Raw genomic sequence first — 23,471 nt, forward strand, 5'->3', positions numbered from 1 at the left:
GGTGTGTGTGTGTGAAGGTCGTGAAATGGGCATGGCATAGGTTATGGCAAATTAATGTCCCAAACACAATCACCTAGCGAACCATTCCAACATACAACATAATATTTAAATTATTTTAATGTATAATTGACCTATGTACTGTACATTGATACAATACCTCCAAACTGACTTCCCACAGCATGTCTGCATGCAGTAAAAGGAGAATTTGACAGCAAGCTTGTCATCTCCGACTGTCTCACTTTATTGTCCTTACAAAGAGAAACAGTCTCTTCAGATGAATGTGTACTATGCAGATACAGCGAGTGTAGCATAAGGGTAGTTAATAACAGTATTAGGAGCAATAATAACGACACTAATAAGAATATTGAGAACTGTGTTATTTCAAAAGACACATAACGAAGTACAAGGAGTATACATAAGATAACCGGCCAATCACGAGCCTGCTCAATAAATAGAGGGAGCAGAATAGAGCTCTGTGATTGGACGGGTTAGAAATACATGTCAACGATTCATTACTTTTGGAGTTATTTTGTTTTCTGGTTTACTTTACAGAGGCAGAGAGTAGAAGTACATCATTCCCTTTTTTTGAATGAAAAAAATCATTTCTATATATATCTACATAGATTACAGTATCTTCCAATTGATAATAATGAGGATAACATTGATACAATAAGAATAATGTAATATTCAGTATGAAAGGTTTAAAAAACTAAACTTAAAAAAAACTTGTTAACAGTACCTGACAGCCATTTTAATGTTTCAACACGATGCGCCTTTCTCCCCATCACCCCTTGCTTTGCAAAAATGAGTTGGGGAATATAGAAAATTATCCTTCTTAAATACAAAATCTGCTGTTTCTAGATGTTTCTTTTCACTCACATTCCTTGCACAATCTTTTTGCTTTCCCACGCCGTTCGTTAACACATTCCACTGTTGGTAGAAAAATACATACATATGATAATATACATACAACAAATAAATGAAACGATGAGAAACCAAAAAAATACGAGATTGACCAAGTGCCTTCTTTATATCAGACCCCCCCCCCCATTTTTTGTTCTCTCTCTCCCTTTTCGATGTCTTCTCCTCTAAGTGCATTCTTTGAACCATTCATATATCATCTCTTCATTCAATACTGGACTACATATCCCATGCTTCCTCTTCATCTCAGGTAGTCCCTTCACGCCCTCCTTTCCTTATTCTCTGATTGGATCTTGCATCGCCAAACCTCATTCTTCCATTCATTCCTTCGCCAACCCCAAGGCAGTGTAGTTTTTACTTAGTACTTTCTCCCTCCCAGTGGAGGCTGGTGGGAGAAGAAATCAGTGGACTGCCTCATTGAAATAGCTGGTTTCAAACACATTTAATGTGCTTGACACACGTCCCATTCCAGCCATTACAATGAGCCCATCCTCCCATTTAAAAAGTGACACCAGCCTCCGCTCCTTCCCTCCCTCTCCATCCTCCCTCTCTGTCCATCCTCTCGCTCTATGAGTTCATGTGCTCCACCTGAATGGCTGAGGTGGACACGGTCAGGCAGAGGTCCTTATGGGCCGACAGGTCGGTGACACTGACCGTCTTGTACTGGTGCAGGTCGAAGGGGCACGGCACGCCCTCCGTCTGCGGGTAGCTGCCTTGCTGAGGGTTGTTGGGGTTCTGGGGCTGGTTCTGCCCTGGATTCTGACCCGCCCCTCCGGGACCACCGCCTCCTCTGCCACGGCCCCTCCCCCTACCCGCTCCTCCAGGAGTGTGACCCTGGGCCTGCTGGGCGGCGACGGCAGCCGCCACTGTGAGGGGGTCCGGGTTGTGCTTCCGCATGTGTTTCATCAGGTAGGTCTCCTGGAGGAGAGGAGAGAAAGAGGGTGAGCGAGGTGGACAGTGCAGTGAACATTTACCATGCAGTGGGTCTTGGGAACAAAATGCAAGGGCTCGGCAGCACATACACTACCGTTCAAACGTTTGGGGTCACTTAGAAATGTCCTTGTTTTTGAAAGAAAAGGGCCAGCATCCCGGAGTGATGGTTGCTGATAATGGGCCTCTGTACGCCTATGTAGCTATTCCATTAAATATCAGCCGTTTCCAGCTACAATAGTCATTTACAACATTAGCAATGTCTACACTGTATTTCTGATCAATTTGATGCTATTTTAATGGACAAAAAAATGTGCTTTTCTTTCAAAAACAAGGACATTTCTAAGTGACCCCAAACTTTTGAACGGTAGTGTATATACAAACTCAGTAATATGTAGTCTATGCAAATGACTGGGAGGAAATATAGGCGGAGTGTATATAAACTAGTGGAGGGGGGGGAACTGTTTTTAACTACACAGCCAAAGCCTACCTGTACATTCCTATACAACCCTATAGGTTACCATCAAGCCAGACTACTGCTTGTACTTGTTGTTCAACTGTTTTCACTACCAACCAACTTACAGTTAGTTACCTGAAGTAGTCATTCAAGTAATCTAATACTGCAGTTACTGAAAGAAGTACATACAATGAATTAGTCTCCACCCTCACAGTTCCCTAGCCCCTCCCCTAAATGATAACATTGCTGAGCATCCCTTCCATGCAACAGGCCCCTCTCACAAGTGGAGGCCTTGCACCTAGAAAGCAAAAGTGGGTGTGACACTTTAAGGGGTGGGGACTATATGTCGTTTGAGGAGGAGGGTAGAGGGAGGAGTTCTAGGGTGATTGGCAGGCGTACCGAGGTGTAGGCGCGGTTGCACAGGCCACAGGAGTAGAGCTTGGCGTGTTTGACCGTGTGAGTGGACAGGTGCACCTCCAGACTGGCCGCGTCTGTGTAACCGCGGTTGCAGTTGTGGCACTTGTACGGCTTGTCTTTGTTGTGCTGCCGGCGGTGAGACTGGGGGAAGCCATGAAAGAGTTAATACATTAGGATTATTTTTGACTACGATGTCATCACATCATTACGCTTCTGTTATTAACTGTACGTAACGATTTTAGAGCTAAGCGACGTTTTGCGATGAGAAACGTACAACCAAATAAATGGAAATTGAGATGATTAGTGTCCAGATGTAAGATCCGTTGGACTTGTGAATTGGATGTTGAGATGTAGTAGGCCTACCTGCAAGTTGGACAGCTGAGTGAACGCTTTCTCGCAGCCAGGATGGATGCACTTGTAAGGTCGGTCCCCAGTGTGGATCCTATGGAAGTGAAACACAGTCTGTAATGAACTACAGCTCCCACAAACCCCAGTAGCCTGACTACTTCCGTTACAGCGTCACTCACTCCAAGGAACTGACAGGAACGATGGAAAGAGAGACATCCAATCCCAAATCAAACAAACTATCCATAGAGATTTCTTGATGGCCCTTCATAGATAAGAATTTCCACCATATTGCTTCCTGGTACATCCAACCAGTCCTTTCAGATCTATGATTGAATGAGCAAAAACAGGGTTCGACATTAATGCTTGTCCTCTTGTCCGGGACAAGTTGTCGGACACGAAGAATATATATTTAAACTGCCCGAATGGACAAATAAATAAAATAATTAATACAAAAATCCCAATATCTCTTGAAGGGGGCGTCAGCGTAGCCTAGTGGTTAGAGTGTTGGACTAGTAACCAAAAGGTTGCAAGATCGAATCCCCGAGCTGACAAGGTACAAATCTGTCGTTCTGCCCCTGAACAAGGCAGTTAACCCACTGTTCCTAGGCCTTCATTGAAAATAAGAATTTGTTCTTAACTGACTTGCCTTGTTAATTAAAGGTAAAAAAATAAAATAAAAGATCCAGTAAAAGGCTTTCACCAGGAAATGGCTACAAAAAGACTCTCCCACAGTGACAAAATGGATAGACATTGTAGAAGAAATACACCACATGGAGCGTATGACCTTTGCTTTAAGAACACAAGAGGAGAGAGGTCAGGAACACTGGGAAAAACGTGTTTCGTACTTGAAAATGGTCTAATTCAAAGATATTCAAAGATACTAATATGATGGTGTGATGTGCACTGTAACTGACAGATTTTTTTTTTTGTTCTTATATTTTACTTTATTTTGTAATTTATTTGTGTTCCTCAATAAAAACAAAGTATTAAAAATATATATATATATTTGAAATCCCAATATCAAACAATTACTCTGATCAGAATTGGATGGGAGAGGTCAACATTGGAATAATATTCATATCTATTTTTCATGTAGGCTACATAAATAAAAAGCCTACAGGTCAAAGTGTAGGTGATATGCACATTGTCTACAGCCTCATGTCCAAACCCATGCTGACATGAGGGAGGCCCCAGAACATGTATTGAGACTTTTAATTACACAAATATAGGGTGAACGCTTTTATTAAAGAAGTCTGTGGGGATTAGGGGAGTTTTGAACTTGAATGAGAAAATAAGAGGATGTGAGACACAATGAGTGAGAGGGAACCAATTAGAAGAAAAGAGGAGTAGATGGAACTAGAGAGGGTGTGCGCTGACGTGACTGCCCACTGTCCCTGTTTAGTAGTGTTTACCTGTGGTGCTGCTGTAAGTGACTGAGCTGCCTGAATGTTTTCTGGCAGAAGGAGCAGGTGTAGGGCTTGGCCCCGCTGTGGATGCGGATGTGCTGGGCCAGGTAGCTGGAGTTGGCGAACGATTTGGAGCAGTGGGGACACTTGTGCGGTTTGCCCTCAGTGTGGTTTCTAACAAGGGGATGGGGAGATGGAGAGAGAGAAAAAGAGAGAGAGAGATTGATAATGTATCAAATCAGCGACGAATGATCCAGAGATCAAATCATAATCAAATCCCCCCAAATCAAGTTTTAGCGCAGTTTGATTGACAGTGTGCACTTTTTGGTTGTTGCTGTGTCTGAGTTGCGACACACAGTAGGAATACAGACAGCAGGCACAGCCCCCCTTTCCTTTCTCTCTCTTTCTCTCTCTGTCTCTCCACCTTTGGTGTGCTACTGATGTTCTGGGGTCATTCTACAGAGGCCTAGTGCTAAGGAATTTGAGTGAAGGCAAGCTCTTGTGTCTTTATCTTGAAACCTAAGGCGAAACATCGAGAGGGGCGTGTGAGGGAGGATATGTAGCCTAATAGAGAAAGCAAAGGGTGCACTTCACTCTAACAGCATGGTGAGGGTGGGAGTAAGGGAAAAGCCATTAATTTAATTCCTCATAAATGTTCAAGAAACCAAAGACTGATTGAAGAGATGGCAGAACAGATAGAACTGAAAGTGTCAGGGAAAGAAAATGAAGAAATCAGTATGGAAAGTTGTGGTCGTAGGATAGCTAAATGTACAGATCACTTGTCTGACAGAATTGTTTTACATTATGAAGCTGTTTCTGGTATAGTTTACCCAAAATTGCATCCTTTCCCCAAGGATGAACGTAACTTATTAGTCTTTGCTGTGGTTGTCCGGGTATCTAAAAGGTTAGAATGCAATCTGTCACTTTAAAAAGAGTTAACTCACCCCCTTCAGATCAAATGTGGTGTTCCACAGGGATCGATTCTTGGACCTGTACTATGTCTAGTTTACCAAACGCATCAAAACAACTTTCTCAGATTCTGTTTGCCAATAACATAAGCGACTTGAATTCCCAAAGGATTCTGCAAACCACACATAAAAAACATAGCCTCCAAGACAGCAAACAGCGCAGATACAACACTTGGCAACAGAAAAACAGCACACTCTCCTTATAAAAGGGTCACTAACTGTGACATTTCGACAGAGAAAAAAGGTGGTGCTGCTTTGTCAAACATCACCAGAAATATAAATATTGGGTTTGTTTTTTCTAAACCTGCGGTCATAGATGTAGTTATTGGGCTTGTTTATTCTAAACCTGCGGTCATAGATGTAGTTATTGGGCTTGTTTATTCTAAACCTGCGGTCATAGATGTAGTTATTGGGCTTGTTTATTCTAAACCTGCGGTCATAGATGTAGTTATTGGGCTTGTTTATTCTAAACCTGCGGTCATAGATGTAGTTATTGGGCTTGTTTGTTCTAAACCTGCGGTCATAGATGTAGTTATTGGGCTTGTTTATTCTAAACCTGCGGTCATAGATGTAGTTATTGGGCTTGTTTATTCTAAACCTGCGGTCATAGATGTAGTTATTGGGCTTGTTTATTCTAAACCTGCGGTCATAGATGTAGTTATTGGGCTTGTTTACTCTAAAACTGCGGTCATAGATGTAGTACAATAAGAGGTTTTGTAATCAGTATTATTGGGAGCAATACTGTCTCATTTGATTTGTCGCAATAAAACCCTATGTATCTAATGCAGAGTGGTTATTCATATTGTAATGGTCAAATTCAAAGCCAAATATAGATAAGTACATTGGTATCACTAGCACTGAATTTGTAGCGATAGTGATTGTCTTTACTAACAATCCTTCAATCTTGAGTGATAGTCTATATTCTGCAGTCACCTATTCCCTGAAATCAACCACCACACACACACACTCACACACATACACGCCAGGGAGGCAGCAGTACCGTGTGTGCTGCTGTAAGTGACTGAGCTGCCTGAATGTTTTCTGGCAGAAGGAGCAGGTGTAGGGCTTGGCCCCGCTGTGGATGCGGATGTGCTGGGACAGGTAGCTGGAGTTGGCAAACGACTTGGAGCAGTGGGGGCACTTGTGCGGCTTGGCCTCCGTGTGAGACTTGGCGTGGATCTGCATGTCCGACTTGCTGAAGAACGTCACCGCACACATCCGGCACCTGGAGGATGGGTAAGAGAGAATGGTAAGTGATGGAAAACGAGCGAAACAGAGATATACTGTTCAGAGATGAGGATAATGTTGAATGGGGAAGAAAAATCTAGGGTCAACTTGGATAACAAATGATGAGTGTTAAGGACTAAAAAGTATGTAAACACAAAGGCTGTAATCTACCTGTATGATTTGGTCCCATCTTTGTTCCCATGCTCATCCTCATCATTTGATAAGTCATAATGGTCGGCAGTGTGGTGCTATAAACAAACACAAAACAATGTTGTTTGTTTAATAAACAACGCTTTGCTTCACTAATCCTGAAGTAATGACACTGCAAAATGTAGCCTTAACACACTTGATCACTATGGATTGACTGGGGAGATGCAGTGATCTAACCCCCACGTAATACTGAAGATAACTTCTATAGAGGCTGTAAGTCCTGCCTCCCCCATCTCGTCATTGGTTCTTAGGAGCATATAGGTGATTGAAAGATGAACGAGGTCCACACTCCAGTCCAGTTGGTTGCAGTAAGGCACCTTAAAGTTGGTTGCCAACCGCCATATAAAATCCACAGAAATGACTAGAAACTAACTAGGTTTCCCCTTTAATCTGTGGATGATTTGTTGGAGTAGAGAACAAACGATTTTGTGTGAATCAAAATGAGTCAAAATTCTACAAAGATCCAGCAAAAAAAAAGGACCATGTACATTTAATGTAGAATAACAACCCAGTGTTTATATCCCAGGACAAAATAGCAGCAACAGCAAGCTAGCTAGCTAAATGTCCATGAATGTTAATGTGTTTCGACCTGTCCTCAAATGAGTTTTGTTCGTTTTGATATTTCAACCTGCGTGTCCTGACCGTGTCTGGTGTGGATGGACAAAATCAACATGTACGCGATGGCGCGTGCCCGGGTAGTCAGCATGTTAGTTCTTATGTGACATCACTTAAAATCTCAAATCACCTGCCCCCCAGCAGCCAGGTGTGCCAGAATCAGCGCATCACTTCCTGGGGGGAGGTTGGCGCCAGCCCTCTGCATCATCGACTTCTTCTTCCTACCCCGCTTCCCGGGCGTTGGCATGACAACAGGAGGGATGACCAAATCCTCTTTCTTGTCTGAAACAGGGACATAAAAACGGGATGGGGAAAGGAAGGATGGAGGGAAGGGGAGAGGAATAGAGCTCTGATTAAAAGAGACCAAAAAGCACACAACATATCCCATGGGCCTCTCTGCTTGGTGAGTAACATCCAAAGCGGTCTCTCCTGGTATGCAATGGTGAAAGCAACAACACGTCAGTGGTAAATCACCCCACAACACAGAGGCATTTTAATCTCTTCATATACTGGAACACCTGACAGACTTCATCGCTGCAAAAAAAGAATTGGTTAAACTCAACTGCCTATTTGGACAGTGTTGCACAGCTACATAACTAAACAAAATTGATTTCGCTTTTTTGAATGGGCCAGATACTGTAGTTTGTATGTTTTGGATGTTATTCCAAGACAAAGATTTTCATCAACTTTTGGATAATCACATTCATGGATAGAACTGCACCACCAGAGAACATAGCAGCGTACTCCAGAACATTCCTTTGGTCCTCCAGATAACTTCCTTGGACCATTAGTGGGAGGGCATCAGATCATATCCTTCGACATTCAGATTGGGTTTTTGGAGTCAATATAACTCATATAACTATTGGACCATCCACAGGTCCCAGATTTGATCATCTTCATATGTTGTGCAATTTATAGTGTGAGCTTAAATACAGTCTTCAGTAAAACACTACATCCATGCATCCTACACATTTGAAGAGATTTTATACATTTTCTTTGTAGCTTATGACAGGGCTTACTGCAGCGTTTCCCAAACTAGGGGTTGCCTGATTTGAAAATGGGGTCGCGCTTGGTTCAGAGGTGCGCTTGGTTCATAGAACCCGGGGTTACGTCAGTGACCTCTGGTAGCCGCTAGATGTGGTTGTAATAAACAGGAGAGGTTTCTGTTTTCTTCCTACACATATGGCTTTATCTTTTGAACGGTTTTAGCTGCAACATATTATGACCCCGTCACTGAAAGATAAGACTCCACGTGTGGATGTGTCTGACGTTTCCCTCTATAATGCCCACATGCCGCGCAGGAGTCATTAGAATAGAGAGGACGGGACCAGACACTAAATCCTTTCTACACAGAGGATCATAGTGGGGCGGCAGCGTAGTCTAGTGGTTAGAGCGTTGGACTAGTAACCGAAAGGTTGCAAGATCGAATCCCCGAGCTGACAAGGTACAAATCGGTCGTTCTGCCCCTGAACAACCCACGTCATTGAAAATAAGAATTTGTTCTTAACTGACTTGCCTAGTTAAATAAAGGTACAAAAAAAAATATATATATATATATACATACAATTATTGCCTGATGGTCCTCTGAACTTCCCAATACCTTTCTGATACATGTCAGTCACTTCAAACCATACTTCCTTACTGTCTGACTGATTTGTCATAGCCCCAATTAAAATATTATACAACAACAAAAAAAGAGATCAAAATGGGGGGCCAAAACGGTTTGGGAACCTCTGCCTTACATTATCTCAGCACAGAAAAGCCATTTAAAAAGCAACTCAACTGCACATCCAAACCAGGCGTCAAACAGTCCAGAGTGCAGGTAAACACAACCACAGGACTGGCCATAGGCTAAGGCTGCAGATGCTTTACTGCTAAGCAGTAGGGATGGATGATGGCATATGGGGAGGAAGTAGTAGGCTAGGTGAGGCAGGGTGGAGGGGAGATGGAGCTGGGTACTCACTGTGGCTGTAGAAGTAGAGAGAGGAGTGCTGGCTGCTCTCTGACAGAAACCGAGAGAAGAGGAGAACACACTCAACACACGGAGCTCACTACCCGGCTCGCTCCCTCTCTCTCTCACCGCAGAGGTTGGGGTGGCTGGATCAGGTCAAGGGTTAGTGGCTGGCTGCTGGCAGCGCGTTGCCGGGGTTAGCTCACGCAGCAATGTGTGTGTTACTGTGTGTTTGTGTGTGTGCGTGTAATGCATGTCTGTGAGTGTTGAGGGTTGAAGTTTGTGATATAAAAAAAAAAAAGACTAGAAGGTGGTCAGCCCATATCAACAACGGGATGAAATAAAATACAAACAAATGCTCAAATGAATGTATGTCTGTATGTGAGTGTGTGCCAGTGAGTCTGCTTTGCTTGTTGATAAGCCAGGAAAGGTTTGCAAGCCACTCAGGCACACAACCTATCACAGTGCGGGTTTTGGGGAACGGGTTTTGGGGAACGGGGGAATGCGGTGGAGGTTTTACCTGTGTTTGTGGGGTGTAGTGCGGACACTATCATGGTGTTGGCAGGGGGTCCGGGCACGAAAGATTGTGTGGAGGTGGGTTGAGAGACCAGGGTGCCTTGGGGAGTGGTTATCACTAGCCCCGCTGAGAGGGAGAGAGAGACGGTGACCTGACTGCACCACACCCCTCCCTGGGAGAGCCGAGGCACACATTACACACACAACGAAATACTGAGGACGTTTACGTTGGTTCTTTCTGTATCTTTGAATATATAACATGATTAGACCAGACAGAAACAGGGAGGAGGCACGCATAGAACAACCACAGCGGACAGCCAGACAAACTGACACTGGCAGCGTGTCTTGTTTACTCACCTGCCGTCATGATGCCCGTGGACTGGACGGGCACCACCGTGATATTCTGTGAGGTGTGCGGCTGGTGCAGGTGACCGCCTAAGGCGTTCAGTTGGACGCCACCGACTCCACCTTCCTGTTTGGGCACCACCCGGCCTCCCGTGTCCATGGTGAGCACGGCGGCGGGATAGTGCGAGGAGTGAGAGAAAGACGGAGAACCCTTATTGTCCGGACCCAACTGCTCCTTCATCTTGTTCAGGAACATGGCGTTTTCAATCTATAGTGGAGGGGTAGTGGATCGTAAAGGAGGGGTGGAAAAGAGAAAGACAGGCAATAGAGAGAATGGGGTGAGATGCCAAAAGGAAATGAGTAGCGGTGGTAGAGGTTGATAAGGGAAGTGGAAGAGAGGAGGGGCAGAAGTGATCATTTGGGGAGGCCCGTTGTTTTGTTACTTACATATGTATTACAGTGAATTTGATGTTTTGCCATCCTCACCTAAAGTGCAAACTCATTATTTGTTAGCGTTAACTAACATGTATTATTTCTTTATTTGCGACACCACCATGTACATTTCAAGATAAGGTCCAGTAATAAGGTTTCTACCTGTCCTTGTACTGTGGGAACGGGAGACCAAAAGTATGATGAGTTGAAATGGGAATCTTCCATTATTTCTGTAATTGAAAAGCAACATAGCTTATAAACACCTGCTCGCTCTGCGTCGTCAGTCGAAACGAGACCATGCCCATCTCAACTGATGTCTGGCCAAAGTTCTTGATCTCTCGCAACTGCTAAGCATATCCAAGAAGTTGAGAAAAAGAAATTAAGAGTTTTGCTCAAGGGAATGGGGGACATTGAACGATACAAATGCTGAGCTAACACTGTTTTCTTCACGGGCATGCATTTTGTCCACTGCCAATAGATTTAACTAAAGATAGAAAAGTGTGAGCCATATTGATTGCAAGTCTCCATTGCCCCCGGACAGAGTGTCGTTGTTGGTCAGGATTGTAAATGGCACATTAGTGTTTACATACAAATAAATGCATGCAGAGCGCAGTAGCGGGGGTGTACAGAAAGAATGTTTCATCAATGGCTACTTATAACCTCTAGCAGTCTACAGATGAGATCATAACAAAAAAATATGGATACATTGTATTGAATGCATAATAGAATATTTAGCTGAAATATTTTAAAATGCAATGCAACTCCCTGAAACCTATTGGCTAGCTTCTCTCACTGAGTTACATGGCAGGAGTGGGCACTATAAATAGCAAGGAACAATGGCAAGTCTGTCATTGAAAACCATCCCGCTAACGTTAGGTGTATAACGGGGAAGTTATTTATTGGAGCTTTGTAACTTAATACACCAGAAACATAGACGTGTCTGCTAACAATTCTGATGGGGAATAGAGTTATGTTAAGTTCTAGTATTTCCTATCCCAGGCCAGGGCACACATAAGACAGCTTGCCAGCCAACGGGATAGCCACCACTACCTACAATAAACACTCGTCTACCCTTTATTTTAGCTAACTGGATGGTGGCAAGCGTGATAGACTACTATTGATGTTAGTTAGCAACAACAGATGAGTGAAATCTGAGCTAGTTAGCTAACGTAGAAGCTACCTAGCTCATTGAGGTTAGCTAGCTACAGTAGCTAACTTGCCTCCATTAATTTCAGTATTGTTAGCTAGCTGGCTACTATGCGGCCTATTTTTAAGTCGACAATAAACAAATAAACTTCCGCTTGAAAACAACAATGTCACAACCCCTACGCCTCCATCCCTCTCCCTGTTCGTCACACTGTGCGAATAAAAAAAAAACGAGAAAAAAACGTCGACGCCAATGCCCCTGTGCGAGACGCAATTTCATGTAGACTTCCGGCTATCCAGACAGAGGGGAGTAGCAGCTCATATGAGTTGCTCTGTCAAACAGAAATAATTAACGATTGAGTAATAACTCGATGTTAATTACCGGTGTTGGCGATTCCCTCTCAACCCCGGGGCTCCCTCGGGTTGGGACAGTTCGGAAACTCAGTCCAAATCCGCCCAAACCCTCAGATTCTCCGATTTTTTTCCCCTCGATTTTTTTTCTTTTTCCCTCTTGTGGGTCTGCTCCGCTCTACACTTCCGGTGCCGAGAAATTGATTTCCGGTCTTTGGGAACGTATAGAACTATTTAAATTAATGTGATCATATATTTAGATGAATTGATGATAATATGGAATATACTTGTTATTGCTGGTAGCCTTCCACTATCGATGATGGCTGATAAAGGTATACCACAGTACAGGCAAAGAAAGGGGTTTCCAAACTGGTTTCCCTGGTCTTATTTACAGAAAAGTGCAATATTTTTTTATTTATAAATGATGCTCCCCCATCATATACGTTTTGGACTCTCTCTCTACCGCACCTGCTGTCTCTATCTGTGAATGATCGTCTATGAAAAGCCAACTGACATTTACTCCTGAGGTCCTGACCTGTTGCACCCTCTACAACCACTGTGATTATTATTATCTGACCCTGCTGGTCATCTAGGAACGTTTGGCCATGTTCTGTTATAATCTCCGCCCGGCACAGCCAGAAGAGGACAGGCAACCCCTCAGAGCCTGGTTCCTCTCTAGGTTTCTTCCTAGGTTCTGGCCTTTCTAGAGAGTTTTTCCTAGCCACTGTGCTTCTACATCTGCATTGCTTGCTGTTTGGGGTCTTAGGCTGGGTACAGCACTTTGTGACATCGGCTGATGTAAAAAGGGCTTTATAAATACATTTGATTGAATTTGATTGATATATTGTTCCCTCATATTGTAGCGAACGGAGGGAGCAGGAGGTGCACCCTGGTCTCTGGCATGAATACCCTGGTCTTCCATTTGGTAGGAATTGTAATGTAGCACAGAACGCTACACTGCCCTCTCTAAACGGGAAGCTACATCCCCTTGCTTTCCCTAACCTCAGCCCCCTTACATCCCGAGCTGTGTGTTCCTTCTGACACCAGTGTAGTGAACGGAAACATCAGGAAGCAAACCCTGGTCTCTGGTGTGAAAGGAAAACACCCTACTCATCGTGCTATTGGGTTAAACAACTTTAAACCACCATCGCAACAATATACTGTTCCCTATCAGATATTGCTTTCCCATCACATAGGCCTACTGTTTTTCCCCCATCATGGCCATCATTGACATTGCTACATGTGACGTGAACAACAGCTGGACATGATGGCCTTAAACCTACTTCATTCCTGCTCAGACATTACCACGCACCAGACAACCCTGAATAGCAGGAGCGGTAGAGATACTCTTAATGATCGGCTATGAAAAGCCAACTGAAATTTACTCCTGAGGTGCTGACTTGCTACACCCTCGATAACTTCTGTGATTATTATTATTTGACCATGCTGGTCATTTATGAACATTTGAACATCTTGGCCATGTTCTGTTATAATCTCCACCCGGCACAGCCAGAAGAGGACTGGCCACCCCTCATAGCCTAGTTCCTCTCTAGGTTTCTTCCTAGGTTTTGGCCTTTCTAGGTAGTTTTTCCTAGCCACCGTGCTTCTACGCCTGCATTGCTTGCTGTTTGGGGTTTTAGGCTGGGTTTCTGTACAGCACTTCAAGATATTAGCTGATGTACGAAGGGCTATATAAATACATTTGCTTGAAATAGCCTGGGATACATGGGTCCAAGCCAGCAAAATATCACTAAACCCATCTAAATGCAAAACCACCTTCGCCAAAAGACCTCAACCCATAGTATTGGATGGGGTAACATCACGGGTGAACAGTATTTGACAGGGAACAGTATATGATGAGAGAACAGTGTATTTTAGGAACAGTAGGTTTTGATGAATGTGAAAATGTTTAGAATTTATGTATTTAATCTATAACATAATAATAATAGTAATCATCATCATCATAATCCCTCGACTAACCGGGTGCCCCTGCACATTGACTCTGTACTGGTAACCCCTGTATATAGCCTCGCTATTGCTATTGTTATTTTACTGCTGCTGTTTAATTATTTGTTACTTTTATTTTTTTTACTCATCTATTTTTTACTTAACACGTTTTTTTTCTTAACTTCTTAAAGCATTGTTGGTTAAGGCCTTGTAAGTAAGCATTTCACTGTTGTATTCAGCGCATTTGACAAATACAACATTTATTTGATAATCATCATAATTCATAAAAAATATATAATTTGCCAATGTGTTGTGGAAATATTTCTCGGGGGAAAAGCTAGATTTTAATGAATTCAAACAAAGAATAAAAAAACTGGTTTACATAACAATTAAATGTGTTTGTTTTTCTTATCTCTCAATTCCAGATATTCCATCGTGACTGTATCTGACTCAAGATTCATATTAAATCTGCTCATTCGATATTTAATTTCGATGATCCCACCACGACTGATCAATGGATTTTCTGTATCAGGGTTCCAAGGATGGAATTACGGAAAATTGTACATCCCCCAAATTACTAATTTAAATTTGATTGGGTAGTAAGGCAAAAAAGAAGGCGGGATGTTGTTTCCTATAACGTGATTGGTCTATGGTCAGCCAATTACGTTGGACGGTGTAAAGCGCCACCAAAACATTTCAATTTGAAATTCAAACGGCTGTTGTGTCTGCAGCGAAACAAGTGTGAATGCGCGTATTGGTAAGTAAATAATAATAAACTAAAATGTGTGAAATGTTTTGTTTATATGTTTGTAATTACGAAGAGTGGTTCAAATGAACGGCTGTTTGAATTTTGTTTTTCCTGCTATGGCTTTGCTGTTACCCCAACTTGCTGGGTGTGTTAACGTTTTAACGTTACCTAGCTAACGTTAGGTTGGTTGGATAGTTAACAGTACAGTAGTTAGCTAAGCCAGTTAATTTTAGCTACACTCCTACTAACTTGCTATTGGTTTATTCACACAACTAAAGCATGGCTTTCTAGCTACAACCTTTACTAAGTTAAGTTTAATTCTACCCACCATTCCACTTGCAAACTGGCCAATGTTATTTTCTTTTTAGCTAGCCTATGTCATGCCATTGATGTATTTATGGTTAGCCTTACATGTTGCTCCCTCTGTTTCAGGTACACATTCAAGCCATATGAATAAAGAGGTGAGTGGGACTCTGATATAACTAGCTAGCTAACTATCAACCTAACGTAAGCTACCAATCTGAATAGGGTGGTTTTGGATATTAACAAGCGTAAACCAGGAACTAGTTAGTTTAGTCTCTTTCTCTATTGACAGGTGCAGAAAAATAACATGCAACTAAATGGACTGCCTGCCACAATCTGTTGTCACTTTGTAAAGTTAGATGATTTTTCTTTCACTAACCTCTGCAGAACACCTCCCGACTACCAGTCATGTCTGGTAAAAGGGTTCTCTCCGCTAGCAGCAGTGAGAGTATAAACTGCTCAGACCAACAACCTGCTCAGGTGTGTAAAAACCTTTTGCAAAACTAATACAGACAGTGATGACGGACATGTTCAATTCCTTTAGAAATGCACCACAAACACACGTTAGACGTGTCCTTTTGTTTCCAATCTATCCTTAATTGCCAGGAGTAAATGTTTTTTTTTTTTTTTCCTTTAGAAAAAGATGAGAAGAATTGATTCAGACCCAAAGATGAGACAGACCGCAAGTGCAATGGGAACAAAGAGGCCCCTTCCACCAAAGCGAGCTGTTGGTGAGTGTCCTCAAACACTTCGACGACTGGATTGGCCAATGTCATCCTCTTGTTTTTAATAGTTTTAGCTCTGTCTTTCTGTATTACCAGTATTTATTTGTATTTTATAACCCTCTCTCTCCTTCCCTCTTTCTTAGCAGCCAAATTGATTCGGCATACAGGAGCAGCCACTATAGCTGCTGGTCCCTCTAGAGGTGAGATGCTGTGATGCTGAGAAATATGTATACATGTGATATTAATAGCTAGCCTTGTAAGTTTGTTGTTTGGTAATAGTTCTTCACATTGTTGTCTTTTTTTAAATATATATATATTTAACCCCGAATAGGGTTTCAGAAGCCGCCCATTGCCTCTGTTGCTAAAGCAGGTAGGTACCCAAGTCCCTTTTCAATCACATGGTCCTTCCTTAATCACATTTTCTGTATGTTGTATCCACAAACATTCTCTTCCATATCTTAAAACATGAGTGTTGAATGTGTTTCCCTAGCACCAATAGCAGCTGTTGGGGGTTCACGGCGGCCTGCATGGGACCTGAAGGGAAAAGTTACGGACATGGAGGGCAAGATTTCCAATTACCAGAGCAAAGTCAAAACGGTGGCCCAGGAGAACGAGAGCCTGAAGGAGTCTGTAGCTAAAAGCAGGCAGAAGGAAGCACAGATGACTTCAGACCTACAAGAGCTCCACACACAGCTCAGGTACAGAGTACCAAGGAACATGCATAGGGTCGACTACTATGTGAAAATGGGTGTAGTGGCATGGGAAAGGGCATTGTAACCACATAGGAAAGAGTGATTTATTTTGCATAAGGAACATCAAAGGAGAGTGTTGCGTTAGCAAAACAAGTGGGCCTAAAGCTGACATGATTTCTTGCCTGCCTTGAGTCCAATACTAGTCAACTTTATGCATACATTTAGCCAGTAGTGGTGTAATAGTAACTTGATGGTATCACTACATGTTACTCTTTTTGTCCTTCTGGTGTTTGTCATTTGTACCCATTTTTACTGTGTTGCAGCCAGTATGAACTGGAGCTGGCTGCCTTGTCTGGTGTCAAAGAGCAGCTGACCATTGTGTCCAGTGAGAAGGCCTCCCAGGAGAAGATCTTATGCAACCTCACTGAGGAGCACAAAGTCCTTCTGGGCTTGAGGGAGAGTCTGGAGGCTGAGCTTCACAGTGTGCAGGTAGGACATGTTCTCCCACACAAGAAGTGAAATGGCATGCAGGCCTACTCATTGTGACAACGGATCACCTTGACTGCTGTGACATGAGATGAATGGAGTATAGCTGGTTTTCTAACGTGCCTCTGCTCCTTGGTCAGTAATATCTAAGGAGGTCTGGCATAGCCCTTTGGCCCAGCCTCACTCAAACCCACTGCCATTACAGCTTGTCACCAGCCCCTGTTGCAGTCCAAGATTTTTTTGTTTTTAGTGCATCGGTGTCTGACTTCTCTCTTTCTACCAGACCCAGCTCTCTGTGCAGGCCTCCACTCTCTCCCGTTGCCAGACCACCCTGAGGGAGACCCAGGACACTGTCCGCAACTTGGAGGAGACTGTGGCCCGCCAGACAGACGAGATTCACTGTGGAGAGATGGAGCGCAGGGGGCTCCACAACACAATCCAAGAGCTCAAGGCAAGGGGGTCTTTCAGTAGGGGGAATGCTCAATTCCCTGAAGATATGATTGTATTGCATAATTTTATTCTCTGGAGCCTATTGAATTAGTTTTATTTTTATTTTTCTGCTTCAAACAAACTGTATGCTCTCGTTAGCTAGGCCCCTGTCCATTTGTAGCTCATGGCGGAGGAGCATAAAGTTGCATTGATCATCTCACACTAACAAGACTGACCGCTGTCTTATTTCTATAGGGAAACATCAGAGTTTTCTGCAGAGTGCGCCCCCTGCAGGCCGGCGGGCAGAGTGACCATATTCAGCTCCCTGCCCACGACAACAAGGCTCTCACACTGGCCAAGACTGAAGAGGTAACAATCACACACCTGAAGCACAGTCATGAAATGGGTCACTATAATCATTGTTTAGGTAATTGTATGTTTTTCAGTGTGAACCTCTAATCTTACTCTATTCTTAAATGTCAAAGATTGCAAACAAATCATCACTTCCCCATTCCCACGTAGTCTCACATAGGGCGCTCCGGAGACACCCAAAAGAGCTACAACTTCAGCTTTGACCGGGTGTTTGGGCCCTCCATCCCTCAGAAGGATGTGTTTGAGGAGATTTCCCTCCTGGTGCAGTCAGCCCTGGATGGCTACAACGTCTGCTGCTTCGCTTACGGCCAGACGGGCAGTGGCAAAACCTACACCATGGAGGGTGGTGAGATGGAGGACATGCGTGGGGTCATCCCCCGGGCCGTGCAGCAGATCTTCCAGGCCTCCAAGAAACTGCGGGAGCAGGGATGGAAGGTACCGATGACGCCATTGGTTTTCATCTGAATGAGTGGTAACTGTCCCTACAGCTGGACATTTCTAGTATAGTGAACAGGGAATTTGAACATGTTGATTTGACATTTGCTGTATTGATGTGTTTCTGGTTTTCAGATCAGATGATACTGTATATTTCCCATTTGGTATTTAAGTGGAATTAGTTAAAGCTTGTGTAAATGCATGATACTTGCAAAAAAAAAAAAAAAAAAAACATTTTTTTGACCGGATTCCGGTACACCCCCCCCCCTCCCAGTTTACATTTACTGCCAGTTTCGTTGAGATCTACAATGAAACTCTGCGTGATCTCCTCTACACTGGCAAGGCCAACAAGAGACCGGAGCATGAGATTCGCAAAAGCGCCAACAACGAGGTCACTGTCACCAATCTGACCTACCAGAAGGTCAACTCTGAGGATGAGGTGGGCATTTCAACATTCATATTATCCTAAATTTAACTAATGTTCGATTTTCATTTTATTTGTATGTTTTAGATTTAAAGGTAGACTCAGCATTATGACCTAGATGTAGAAAGTAAAGTTGTGCATCTTGCTGCTTGAGGCAACATCATTTCGCTATGTTGACCTTTAAGTCATTTAGATGGCACTCATCCATAGAGACAGCGAATTGTGTAGAATTAAAGTATAGGTGTGTACAAATGCATACCAGTTAGTGCATAATAATTACCTCAATAGTGCTACAGTAAAGGAATGATGCGAAGTAGCCTCTTGTTTAAAAAATTGCCCATTTAGGACCTGAATTGTCCTACATGTCAAACACAGGGAGGAGAGCAGTTGTCTGATAAACCTGTATGGGTGGTTCAAATCCCTCTGCAATAAAGTATCCCCTATCCTATAAAATAATATAATGTGTCCATTTTGACCAAATGTCCATCCAGGTCTGCAACCTGATCGCACTGGCCAACCAGAACCGATCCACAGCCCGGACCAACATGAACGACCACTCCTCCCGCTCGCACTCGGTGTTCCAGCTTGACATTGAGGGCGAGAACTCCGGGAGAGATGTCAAGTGCAAATGTAATTGTGTTGTCTGCGTTTTGTACATCTGCAACCACACAGGCTGAGATGTTAAATTAGATCAAATGATAATCCTGTTGTCTGATTCCGTTCTGGTATGAGAATTCTGACCTGTGTTTCTGTGTCTGTCTGCAGCCTCTCTGTGTTTGGTGGACCTGGCTGGCAGTGAGCGGGTGCAGAAGAGCCAATCCCAAGGGGACCGCTTCAAGGAGATGACAGCCATCAACGGCTCCTTGACCAACCTTGGGATTGTTATTGCTGCCTTGGCTAATAAGGTATATGTTTGCAGTCCAATGCCTCTAGACTGGTGGCTTGCTTATGGAGCCACGGGTGCTTTGTAAGTTATAGCTTGATTGCGTTCGCTTACCCTCCCACTCTTTGTCTCTATTCCAGGAGAGCTTTATCCCGTACAGAAACTCAAAGCTGACGTACCTTCTCCAAAGCTGCCTCGGAGGAAACAGCAAGACGTAAATTGGGTTATGAGCGAAGTTTGAATGGGATTTGTGCGCAGATTAGTCTTTTTTTATTTGACTTTTAGTTGTATGGTTGTGATTATGAGCAGATCAAAGTATGTAACCTTCTGTCTCTGCTCTTCTAGCTTGATGTTTGTCAACATTTCCCCAGAGGCAGACAGCTTCCCGGAGACGCTGAACTCTCTGCGGTTTGCCAGCAAGGTCAGTGACCTCACACATTATTACATTTTTTTAAACAACATACAGTTCACTCTGGTACTTGTTCATATTAGTGCTGTGCATATTTTGTTTAAATATCTGAATAACAATGCCATTTTTTTTAAATTCTGTTGCAGGTGAATGATTGTGTTATTGGCACAGCATCAGCTAACCGGAAGTAAATGCATCCTGTGGAGAGAAATTAATGTGGTGTCTGTACATTGTGGTTTTTAGACATATGCCCTTGTATTGGTGGTTTCATTTTATATTATTCATTTTTAATCAATTGGATCAGATATACAATGATCAATAAAAGCTCATTTTTTAAGTCTTGTTTGTCTTGTACTTAATCATAGATGGATGTTGTCAGTAGTGTAGGGATAAACAGTTTACCCACCTTTTTTTTGTTTGCCCACAGTTTGCTGAAAAATTCTGTTCTAAGTATAAAAAATAAAATAAAAACATTTTTAATAAATCTGCATACAAACATGGTATCTCTTTTGCTTTCTTGGGTAAGGCAGCTTCAAAATGCAGGTGTTTTAGCCTATTTGAGTGCTTTCTGTGGTGGTGGGGCAGCCATTGGAAAATACTCGATGTAGGGGTTGGTAATGTTAGTTGCGCCGTGATTGGCTCAGTGTTCTGTCACTCATGGGAACACCACTACGTTGGTGTAAAACATCTACATGTAGAGCTCTTGGGTGCTGCTGTAGACTTACATTAGAGTTGACCATCCAAAAAGTCTCAGTCATTCGCCACAGGTCAAAACAAGTTTTATATCTACAGTAGCTTTGATTGGACTGATGTCAACATCATACTTTCAAAATCTTAGTAAGCTAGATAAGCAGTCATGTATCGAGTCAGCAATCTACTGCCAAAACCTTGTCATAAGATAAATTATAGATAAAACGTATCGGCCATTGGACGTGAACATTACAACAAGTTGGAAATCGCAAATTCAACAATGAGTGCTAAGGCACCACTGCAGCCCGAGGTTTGATCCCATGCTGTGAAGCGCACAATTGGGTTAGGGGAGGATTTGTCTGGCAGGAATTTCCTTGTCTCATTGTGCTCTAGCGACTCCTTGTGGCGGGTCGGGCACCTGCAGGCTGACTTTAATTGTCAGTTTGACAGTGTTTCCTCTGACATGCTTCCGGGTTAAGCAAGCAGTGCGGCTTGGCTCTCGACCATTGCCCAGTCCACAGGACTACGTTATATGGACTGTCTTAATCATTAATGTCTTAATCGGAATTACGGATTGCCTCTTATCAGCTCCTCCATAGGGAGTAGCAGCGATGAGACAAGATCGGAACTACCAATTCGATATCACGAAAAAGGGGGTAACGACATGGGCCATAAAAGTTTGAATACATTGGCCAAGCTGTCAATCCAGCATGATTTCTGCCTTGTTCAAAACAACTGGAACCTCCAGAACTGGGAAATCACAGACTTCAGTGAGTTCAAGACTACTGGGACCTCGGATAAAACTAGCTCTGACTGGGAAAATACGGGAAATAATTTAATGGTCATCCAAGTCGAAATTCCAACTCGGGATTTCGGGCCTCTTTCTAGAGCCCACAAGAAGGACTGCAGCACCACCTGTTCAAGTGAGCACAGCACAAGGTGATTCCAAAAATGTTGTGTATACTGCTGCATAAATTATGTAATATGTCAGGGCGATATGTATACTGTAGCCAAGAAAGTAATACTTAGTGTATGTTGTGTAGTAAGCTGTTAGTAGTCCATGTGCATCACCTTAATAATTTAGCCTACTGTTCTGACTTGATGTTGCACATGTAGCCTATAGCCAGTTTAAGAGAAATGTAATCATTGAATATTGTAAGAGCTTTCATAGTCTGCTTATATGCCCCCATTTATTTATCCTACGGTTCTGACTTGGTGTACAGGGAGAATACTGTAAGGATGGGCCATGTTCTGAATTCTGTCGCTGTAGATTTCAAAAGCTGAACAAATAGTTATATTGACTACGTCAGTCCTAGCGCGCTCATTAATGTCTTAATCGGAATTACGGATTGCCTCTTATCAGCTCGTCGTTCCCTTATGCCAAAGTTTGTACATCTCAATTGTTAGTAGAAACCACATTTGTTTAATCAATCAGCCATATCAGCTATGTTTTTCAAAAAGGCAGTAAATGAGGCTGAATGAACGGTTTCGCTGCCAGACAAGGCTCCGCTGATAGCCAGGTGTAAGGATTCACTCCATGGTGCTGAAAAGAAAGCTCTGCTGTTGGGACAGCTTTATGTAGGCCCTAACAGTTTGTGGGCACTGTTTGTCACGGCAATTAATGTATTGTTTAGTGTTGTGTTGTGGCTTTGCTGGCATGCATAACATTTATTGTTTGCCCCACCAAGATTTACATGCTAAATTCTCCCCTGTTAAGGAGAATGGTTATTTGGTCTGATAATGTTACCTTCAGATCTGTTGCAGAGGTTAAACTGAAATACAATTTAATCAGAGAGGAAGAGGCGAAGTGAGAGCGCTCACTCTCCGCTAAGTATGTTCAGAACAAGCCCAATGCGTTTCTATGGGCTTAATATGCAGACCTAAATTTGCCGCATGCCTTCCCGCCTAGGGCAGAGATATGAGCATCTCATTATATACACAACAAAAATATAAACGCAACATGTAAAGTGTTGGTCCCATGTTTCAGGAGCTGAAATAAAGATCATAGAAATGTTCCATTTGCACAAAAAGCTGATTTCTCTCAAATGTTGGGCACAAATTTGTTTACATCCCTGTTAATGAACATTTCTTCTTTGCCAAGATAATCCATCCACTTGACGGGTTTGGCATCTCAATAAACTGACTAAACAGCATTGTCATTACACAGGTGCACCTTGTACTGGGTACAATAAAAGATCAATCTAAAATGTGCAGTTTTGAAACAACACAATGCTACAGATGTCTCAAGTTGAGGGAGCGTGCAATTGGCATGTTGACTGTAGGAATGTCCACCAGAGCTGTTGGTTTGCTGATGTCAACGTTGTGAACAGAGTGCCCCATGGTGGTGGGGTTATGGTATGGGCAGGCATAAACTATGGACAACAAACATAATTGCATTTTATTGATGGCAATTTTAATGCACAGAGATACCGTGAAGAGATCCGGAGGCCCATTTTCGTGCCATTCATCTGCCGCCATCACCTCATGTTTCAGCATGATAATGCACGGCCCCATGTCGCAAGGATCTGTACACAATTCCTGGACGCTAAAAATGTCCCAGTTCTTCCATGTCCTGCATAGTCACCAGACATGTCACCCATAGAGCATGTTTGGGATTCTCTGGATTGACATGTACGACAGTGTGTTCCAATTCCCGCCAATATCCAGCAATTTCGCATAGCCATTCAA

The 23,471-nt window shown here is 43.0% G+C and overlaps 2 protein-coding genes across 7 annotated transcripts; one reads left to right on the forward strand and one right to left on the reverse strand.

Moving 5' to 3' along the window:
* Positions 1-99: 99 nt before the first annotated feature.
* Positions 100-12,439, reverse strand: LOC129819734 (zinc finger protein 384-like). 6 transcript variants are annotated; one of them, XM_055876272.1, is made up of 12 exons: positions 12,272-12,439; positions 10,906-10,973; positions 10,324-10,579; positions 9,971-10,093; positions 9,463-9,501; positions 7,630-7,781; positions 6,846-6,922; positions 6,448-6,672; positions 4,486-4,653; positions 3,089-3,167; positions 2,708-2,866; positions 100-1,839 (listed from the first exon to the last, which is right to left on the reverse strand). In XM_055876272.1, exons 2-12 carry the CDS (start codon positions 10,966-10,968, stop codon positions 1,489-1,491), a joined length of 1,692 nt encoding a protein of 563 aa, XP_055732247.1. In that variant the 5' UTR covers positions 10,969-10,973; positions 12,272-12,439; the 3' UTR covers positions 100-1,488. The 6 variants fall into 6 exon arrangements, with proteins under 6 accessions (XP_055732247.1, XP_055732250.1, XP_055732251.1 ...); XM_055876275.1 differs by lacking the exon at positions 10,906-10,973; XM_055876276.1 differs by lacking the exon at positions 9,971-10,093.
* A 2,426-nt stretch (positions 12,440-14,865) lies between these two features.
* On the forward strand, positions 14,866-20,430 carry kifc1 (kinesin family member C1). The gene is made up of 17 exons (XM_055876280.1): positions 14,866-14,944; positions 15,368-15,396; positions 15,626-15,718; positions 15,876-15,969; positions 16,107-16,163; positions 16,295-16,333; positions 16,454-16,661; positions 16,979-17,144; positions 17,425-17,592; positions 17,826-17,939; positions 18,093-18,377; positions 18,652-18,816; positions 19,293-19,431; positions 19,567-19,706; positions 19,825-19,898; positions 20,030-20,105; positions 20,240-20,430. Exons 2-17 carry the CDS (start codon positions 15,385-15,387, stop codon positions 20,282-20,284), a joined length of 1,875 nt encoding a protein of 624 aa, XP_055732255.1. The 5' UTR covers positions 14,866-14,944; positions 15,368-15,384; the 3' UTR covers positions 20,285-20,430.
* Positions 20,431-23,471: the final 3,041 nt, after the last annotated feature.

This window comes from Salvelinus fontinalis, chromosome 22 (assembly GCF_029448725.1).
Source record: "Salvelinus fontinalis isolate EN_2023a chromosome 22, ASM2944872v1, whole genome shotgun sequence".
Taxonomy (NCBI): domain Eukaryota; kingdom Metazoa; phylum Chordata; class Actinopteri; order Salmoniformes; family Salmonidae; genus Salvelinus; species Salvelinus fontinalis.